Source organism: Medicago sativa, chromosome 1 (assembly GCF_051527215.1).
Source record: "Medicago sativa cultivar Bolivia chromosome 1, Bolivia_mono, whole genome shotgun sequence".
Classification (NCBI taxonomy): Eukaryota; Viridiplantae; Streptophyta; class Magnoliopsida; order Fabales; family Fabaceae; genus Medicago; species Medicago sativa.
In genome coordinates this window covers 73,670,679-73,678,482 of record NC_140749.1, presented here as the reverse complement: position 1 = coordinate 73,678,482, position 7,804 = coordinate 73,670,679, and the positions used below count along the sequence as shown (strand labels likewise).

Below are 7,804 nucleotides of genomic sequence, written 5' to 3'. Positions count from 1 at the left end.
TTAAAAAATATATAAAAAAAATGGGTCGGGTGGGTTAAACCGGGTCAGCAGTCCGCCCACTGACCCAGCCGGATCACACCAGGTTTCAGCAGATTAATTGCATATCCGGTCCTATAGCCTGCCCGAACCGCTGCACCCTCCTATTCACGGTTTGACCGGGTCGGTCCGAGTTTTAAAAAACCGGTCCACAGTCCATAAAATGTCAAATTGATCACATAGGTCCATCTTTTTTTTTTTGAAGGAATCACATAGGTCTATCTAAAATTCGAAATATGAAACACCTCGTATAATTTTTTTTTTAAAAAAAGTTCCTCTTTTGTAAAGTTTTCCGAACATCATGAAATAAGAGATTTGGCGGGATTGTAACTTCATAATCAGAACAATTGAAGAGTTCATCGTTTCAAATCAGGTACACATTACTCTCTCATTCTCCCAATTCTCCACTCTTCTGTTTGTACAAACCCTACAATCTTACACTTACAAAATGAAACCTTCGTAGAATTAGAAAACCCATTGCGACATTTCAATTTTCCCCCAAAATCAAAAGGGGTTTTTTTCAACCCTAATTCACGTTTTGAACATTTTTCAAACATTGCGATGGATTCCAACAACAAATCTTCGGAGCAAGTAATTTCAGAAATGGTTGAAATGGGTTTCGAGCATTCCCAAATTCTCGAAGCAATAAAAGTAGTGGGTCCTTCGATTCCAAGCGTTGTGGAGCATATCTTCAATACTAGTAATAGTAGTAGCAGTAATCGTGAACCAACCATTACCCATGTGACACTTCCAAGTAATGGGAAAGCTCTAAAAAAACGAGCTTTTTCATCTTCCATTCAAGTTCCAAAGTCGAGAACGATCAACCATTATTTTCAATCCAGTAGTAAAGTCAATGGGAAAAACAAAAATGTCGTTGTCCTTGATGATGATGATGTGGAAGAGCATGAGGAGAAAGAGTCCTTACCGCGAATGGGATTTGATCATGATTCCGGTGTAGCTAATGATTTCGATGTTGCATCTGATTGGGGGCAGAAAGCTAGCATTTTGTTGCAGAAGCATTTTGGTTTTTCATCATTGAAAAGTTTTCAGAAGGAAGCTCTCTCTGCTTGGATTGATCATAGAGATTGTCTTGTCCTGGCTGCAACTGGATCTGGTTTTGTTCTTTATCTTTACTAAAATGTTATTTGAACAATTTGAGACAACAAAATTCAACATCTTTTTAAATGGTTCGCACACGTGGTTAAAGAAGTTCAATGAGTGGCTAATGAGTATCTCAAGATTTGATAACTCATTAACCATTAACTTGACTTAATTAACCACAAGGTGTTTCAACTGTTCGTAAATTTGAACACTAGAAATCTAGGTTAATCGCATTTAAATCTATGGTTAATAAATAATAAGTTGGGATGCCAAATATATCTATTACTCACCTTTTGATTTTGTTAACCACGTTTGTGAACTGTGTTAGCTATTTAAAAAGTTGTCGAATTTGGTTGTTCTGGATAAAGTATAAGTATCATTTCTGCTATATATATTTCTTCATACTTGCTGTGTTCTGTGCAGCTGTTGTGCATCTATTCATAGTGTTACTTTTTGGCAGGGAAATCTCTGTGCTTTCAGATTCCTGCATTGTTAACTGGGAAAGTGGTGGTTGTGATTTCGCCTTTAATAAGCCTAATGCACGATCAATGCTTAAAGCTAACAAAATATGGAATCAGTGCTTGCTTTCTTGGCTCTGGGCAGCCTGATAATACTGTTGAAAAGAAAGCAATGAGAGGCATGTATAGTATAGTGTATGTTTGTCCAGAGACTATCCTAAGGTATGGTTAGGGCCATAGGGGTCTTGAAGCTTAGTCTGTGTTTCAGAAGTCTACATTTGCTGTCTTTTTGTTCTTCTCATGTTTGGTATTTATAATACAATTCAATGTAGATTGATTCAACCGTTGCAGAAGCTTGCTGAAACCCGTGGTATTGCTTTGTTTGCAATTGATGAGGTACATTGTGTTTCTAAATGGGGTCATGATTTTCGTCCAGCTTACAGGTTTGTTATTTTTATCCCTTCTATTTATTCATTGTTTATGCACCAATTAGTGTGCATACATCTTAAATTATCATAGCTTGTGATTTGTGTGTACATCAAAGAACCTAAGATTAATTGATTTGTTGGTTGACTTTTTCAACTATCAAACATATCAAGTTTATCCTTTGTTTGTGTATTTATTCTAATCTTGCCATTTGTAAGTATGATATGTTTTTTTAAATGCCTTTTCTTGTTTCAGCCGACTGTCTGCATTGAGGGAAAATTTCACTACTGGCAAGCTAAAATCCTTGAAATTCGATATACCTGTAATGGCATTGACAGCTACAGCTACAGAGAGAGTTCGAGAAGACATTTTAAAATCACTGCGTTTGTCAAAAGATACAAGTCTTGTTCTCACATCATTTTTCCGACCTAATTTACGCTTCATGGTGAGTTTGTTGATGACAATTCATATAATTATTATATTTTTTGTTACTCCATAACCTCCATTACACTTCCAATTCACTGCGCTTCAAACAGGTAAAGCATAGTAGAACATCATGGGCTTCTTATGAGAAAGATTTTCATGAATTGATTAAAGTATATGGTGGGAATAAAAAAGCTCTCACCTCAGATGATGCAGATGGCCTTTCCATTAGCTCTGGTGCTTCTGATACAGACAGTGTTTCTTCTTATGATGTGGACGGCAACCAAGATGACTGTGATGATGGGGATATAAATGTAATGCACTCAGGAAACACCGGCAATCATAAAAAAAGAAGAAAATTGACAATTGAGTTCCTGGAAAATGATGTTGATGTCTTTCAAAGTGCGGATGACTTGGATGGTACTGATCTTTCTGCTATCTCTCAGTTCAGTACAAATAATTGGTCATGTTTAGTTTAGAAACTGAAAGCATTTTCAGTGCTAGTAGTAACATCTAAGCCGGGGCGGACCTACGTTTGGATGAGTGTAGGCTTGTGCCCCCCACTGTGTTTCTTACAATTTGTTGAGTACATATATTAATATTAGGGTAAACAATTATTTTGGTCCCCAAATGTGTGAGGTGCTGTCATTATAGTCCCTGGATGTATCAAAACTGCAAATGCATTCCAAGTGTCTCTTTTGTTTGTAATTTTAGAGACTAAATTGAATAACGAAAAACGCATTTGAGGACCAAAAGATTATCAAAAAACACATTTGAGGACCAAAATGACTAATTAAAGAGACACTTGAGGATATGTTTGCTATTTGGATACATTCAGGAACTATAATGACAGCACCTCACATATTCAAAGGCCAAAATGGTTGTTTGTCCATTATTTATTTTATTTTTTGGGTCTGAAAATGAATAAATGTTGTTTGTTTGTCATTTTTTTTTAACATTCGGTATCCAGCCCAAGGACTGACTAACCTGAGGTCCCAAGCCAACACCACCAGGCCAACCCAAATGGGTTTTGTTCTATTATTATAGAAAATGATAAATCAGTCGATGTTTTATTTAATGTTATAGTTGTCTATGCATGTTGGCCTCACTACATAAAATTCCTGGATCCGTCACTGCATCTAAGATTCCTAATTGTATGTGTTGGCTCGTTTTAGTTACCTGTGGTGAATTTTGTGTACAACCTCCTCCCAAGCAATGTGAGTTATCTGAGACAATTGATACACCTACAAAACCAGAAAAAAGACTCAAAATGCTTAAGGAGCCTTTGGAACAAGGACCGACAATTATATATGTACCCACCAGAAAGGATACAGTGAGAATTGCCAAGTATCTCTGCAAGTCTGGTGTGAAGGCTGCCGCTTATAACGCAGGGGTATGAAGTATAATTATATTCAAGCTTGTTTAATTAGATGGCTGTTTATATTTTGAATGAATCAGGGTGATCATGTCTTGACAAGAGAATTTCAATTCTATGCACCATCTTTATTTTCAATTATTTTGGCATGCTCCATTGCAGATTTCGTTGAACCAAGCTCAATAGTTAATTTTGCATTATGATATATAAGAAATGTTTGCTGCACATTCTCCTAACACCGTTTGATTTATTGCATTGTGAAGTTTGAAACCAATTTATGAGTTCAATTTCTTTCTCCAGCTGCCCAAGTTACATCTAAGAAGGACTCATAAAGAGTTTCATGAAAATACTTTAGAGGTATGGATCTGGTGCCTGAACAGAATATTTTAGACGTGTCAGTTCAATATTTTTCAACTCAACTACTCGCTCTTTGTTTTTTGGGGGTGAGGGAGTTTAAAGAGGGACTTCTAATTTTATTATTTGAATTAACGTGGTCGTATGTCATCTTTTAATACTTCAATTTTATATGCTGGATTCAGAAATTTAGGTTTCACATGTTGTGCTTGTGTTTTATCATCTTCAGGTTGTTGTCGCAACAATTGCGTTTGGAATGGGAATTGATAAATCAAATGTTAGAAGAATAATCCACTACGGTTGGCCGCAGGTCTTTTTTTTCAAATACATTTTTCCTGACATAATCAATTATAATTGAAGTTTTTATCTGTATTTTCTTGTGCATTCCATGTTTTATACTCTCACTTCCCAAGTTTTAAAAAAATTCTTTTGTAGATACCTAAAATATTTTTACATGTAATTTTATTAGAGTTTGGAAGCCTACTACCAAGAAGCTGGACGGGCTGGTCGAGATGGGAAATTAGCAGATTGCAGTAAGTTTAATTATACTGTAGTATAATTTTTATCTTGGGATGCAGTTTTCCTTTCTTGCTCTCTTCATTCTCTTTTGAATTTTAAATTTATGTTTCACCTTTGATTCACATAATAAGTAGGTTGCTTATTGCTCTATTCTTTTGCTCTTGTATTTGGCCCCCATTTTCAACCAGTTCTATATGCAAACCTAGCAAGGAAGCCATCACTTTTGCCAAGTCGTAGAAGTGAAGATATGACAAAACAAGCATATATCATGTTGTCTGATTGTTTCAGGTTTGCCATGATGAATGTATCTTCGTCTTCTTTTCCGATATTATGTTAGTGTTAAATCTTATTTGTATATGTGCAGATATGGAATGAATACTTCATGTTGTCGAGCAAAGATACTTGTAGAATACTTCGGAGAGGATTTCAGCAATCAGAAATGTCTCTTGTATGTCAAGTTTGGTCTCAATGGCTAGCTGTTTTATTATCTTTAACAGTTTAAGCATTAGTTGAACTTAAAAAAAATATTCTAAAATAGGAGAAACTTGAAATCCTTTTTGTATTTTAAATTCAACCAGTAGGCCGTATCAAATTACCTTGTTTATTGTACCAAAAATTACCTTGTTTATTGCATTAGCTTATCGGCTTTCTTTTGTAATCAAAGGATTATCTTGTGGTTGTATTTATTGGTAGTGTGTTGAATTTGGAGTCATTTATTAATTCATGTTGGCCTTTACACCGTCATTTTCATGATGAACCTACTTTCATGCAGATGCGATGTGTGCAATAATGGACCACCTCAAAGACTGAATCTAAAAGAGGAGGCTTGTATTTTACTGCAAACTATAATGCGGGCCCGAAATGTATGTCTAATATTTTCAGTTTGATATTTGTATTAGACCAACTACACTTGCATTTGTGTCTTATATGTGACTTTTATACCTAAATACTGACCCTTGGACTTTTACAGCATAGTTTTCAAACATACTGTACCTCATCCTACTCCATGTGTGTTTGTGTTTCTATTTTTCTGGATAAAGTTTCAAAATGATAAATTGGTTAAACAAATGCTTTGTTTTGTGGAATGAAACTGTCATGGACCAGAGATTGCATTCTGTACTGCATAAGTGGAAAGAAACTGATATGTCATGAATGCTATTTTTTCAGGCACGTAGCTGTTCCATGGATTCCTCATATAATGATGATATCCATTTCAATTCCAAGGATAGAAAACTAGGAGAGAGGCCAAGTCTTACGACGTTAGTTAGAAGTATAAGGGAGCAGGTAAACCTGTGTATAATTATCAGCTTGCACTGAGTTGTTGTTCTGGTGGATGCTTTATGTTGTTACGAATTCAAGTAACAAATTTTAATTGCTTCCATATATGATGATCATACACAGTTTCAAAAATTCTTAACCACTGATATACTGTGGTGGAGAGGCCTTACTCGAATTTTGGAAGCTAAAGGATATATCAGGGAAGGAGATGACAAGGTATACTTGCTTCAACTAGAAACAACCTATCCTTGTATATTGATATTAAAATTGCATGTTCATTGAATTATTTGTTGAAAGTGTTGAATTTGTTGTCACTGAAACTTAAGAAATTATATAAACATTTGCGCAGTGAGCCTACAAGGAGGTAGTGTAACATAATGATCTTTATCTGCACATATGCAGCCTTGTTCCGTGCGCATTGGTAATTCAACTGCAATTTGACCTCAAGTTTTCCACTGTACAATTGCAGACAAATGTTCAGATAAAATACCCGGAACTAACAGAACTAGGTTTGGACTTTGTCAAGTCCATGACTGAAGAAACTTTCTATGTTTACCCTGAAGCAGATATGTTACTTGAAACAAAAACTGACAAACCGTTCTCCTCATTCTCAGAATGGGGAAAAGGTTGGGCTGATCCTGAGATCCGTCGTCAGCGTCTAGAAAAAATGCAACTCGATAGAAATCCAACAAAGCGGCAGAGCCCCAGAAAGCAAAGAAAGAGGAGAGCTAGAAAAATGAAACCTGATTTGAGGACTTCTCGGGGTAGACTATCAGCAAAACTCTCAAAAAAGTAACATGGATGCAACATTTTTTTTATTCTTCTCTCTTCTTTTTGAAAATATATGTGCTCCCACCTTGGTTGAAACTGATCAAAACACCCTCCTGCGCTTACTTTGTAGCGATGGGTTGTGTTTTTATTTTATGAATATGTAAGTTACATTGAATGGCATTGCATCTTAATCAAGACAATAATACTTGATGATAAAAAAAAAAAAAACGTTGGATGGCCGCTAGATTTTGCTTCTTTGTTCAGTTTGAATTTTGAACTTTTACTCTTGTAGAAGTAACACTTGTATGAATTCCCATTGGTCAATTTATCACAATACCAAATACCAAAAATACAAGAAAAACTCGCGTGAACATTTTATGCCTGTAATTTTGATATCACAATTTCATTTGAAATTAATGAAACTGTTAACAAACTTTAACTAGGCCAAATGCCCTCAAGAATATTTGTTTGCTCAACATCCACCATGCAAAATTGGTGATAATGGATTAAAGCTGGCAGGAAAAGAAAAAGTAGAAAAAGAAAAGATATATTAATTCAAGTTGAAGAAATGTAGTAACCCCCAAACTGAAGCAAAGTATATGTGTATGCATTGTATTACTCTTATATGCCTCTATGAAGCATAAACATAATGTGTCATGGACATAAGCAAAATCGTTTTCGCCATAATAGGCTTCTCTGCATCGTTCATATATTGTGTACCAAACCTCAAGAGATGGCATAGGAAACAAATGACTTTGGAAAAACTAAAAATCATAAGGGAGGCTTTGGAAGAAGCAGAAGAAAGAGTAGTGAGATTCCAAGAAAGACATGATAGAATATTGAGTCACATAATGGCCTCTTACCTGACCAATGCAGAGGTTGTTGAGGCATTAGCAGGTGCTCGACGAAACATGAATCAAGCATTGGATTTTGCTGTTGAATTGAGGTCAATTCAGTTTAAAACCATTAGATCTTTCCCAGATGCAATCCATATGGTTAGTGATACCACCAATACACAGAGTTAAGGCTTTGTCCCCACTAGAGGTGCCTAGAATTGCTATTA

General features: G+C 35.6%; 1 protein-coding gene across 5 annotated transcripts; it reads left to right on the top strand.

Annotated features, from left to right (window-relative positions):
- Window positions 1-237: 237 nt before the first annotated feature.
- RECQSIM (RECQ helicase SIM) lies at window positions 238-6,985 on the top strand. Of its 5 annotated transcripts, XM_085735064.1 has the most exons (16): window positions 238-1,150; window positions 1,598-1,817; window positions 1,928-2,038; window positions 2,277-2,466; window positions 2,558-2,864; window positions 3,620-3,837; window positions 4,120-4,176; window positions 4,403-4,483; window positions 4,643-4,706; window positions 4,881-4,980; window positions 5,057-5,140; window positions 5,465-5,555; window positions 5,860-5,976; window positions 6,094-6,186; window positions 6,320-6,334; window positions 6,440-6,578. In XM_085735064.1, exons 1-15 carry the CDS (start codon window positions 598-600, stop codon window positions 6,320-6,322), a joined length of 2,289 nt encoding a protein of 762 aa, XP_085591190.1. In that variant the 5' UTR covers window positions 238-597; the 3' UTR covers window positions 6,323-6,334; window positions 6,440-6,578. The 5 variants fall into 5 exon arrangements, with proteins under 5 accessions (XP_085591190.1, XP_085591167.1, XP_085591162.1 ...); XM_085735041.1 differs by lacking the exon at window positions 6,320-6,334 and having other exon boundaries at window positions 6,537-6,985; XM_085735036.1 differs by lacking the exon at window positions 6,320-6,334 and having other exon boundaries at window positions 6,440-6,985.
- Window positions 6,986-7,804: the final 819 nt, after the last annotated feature.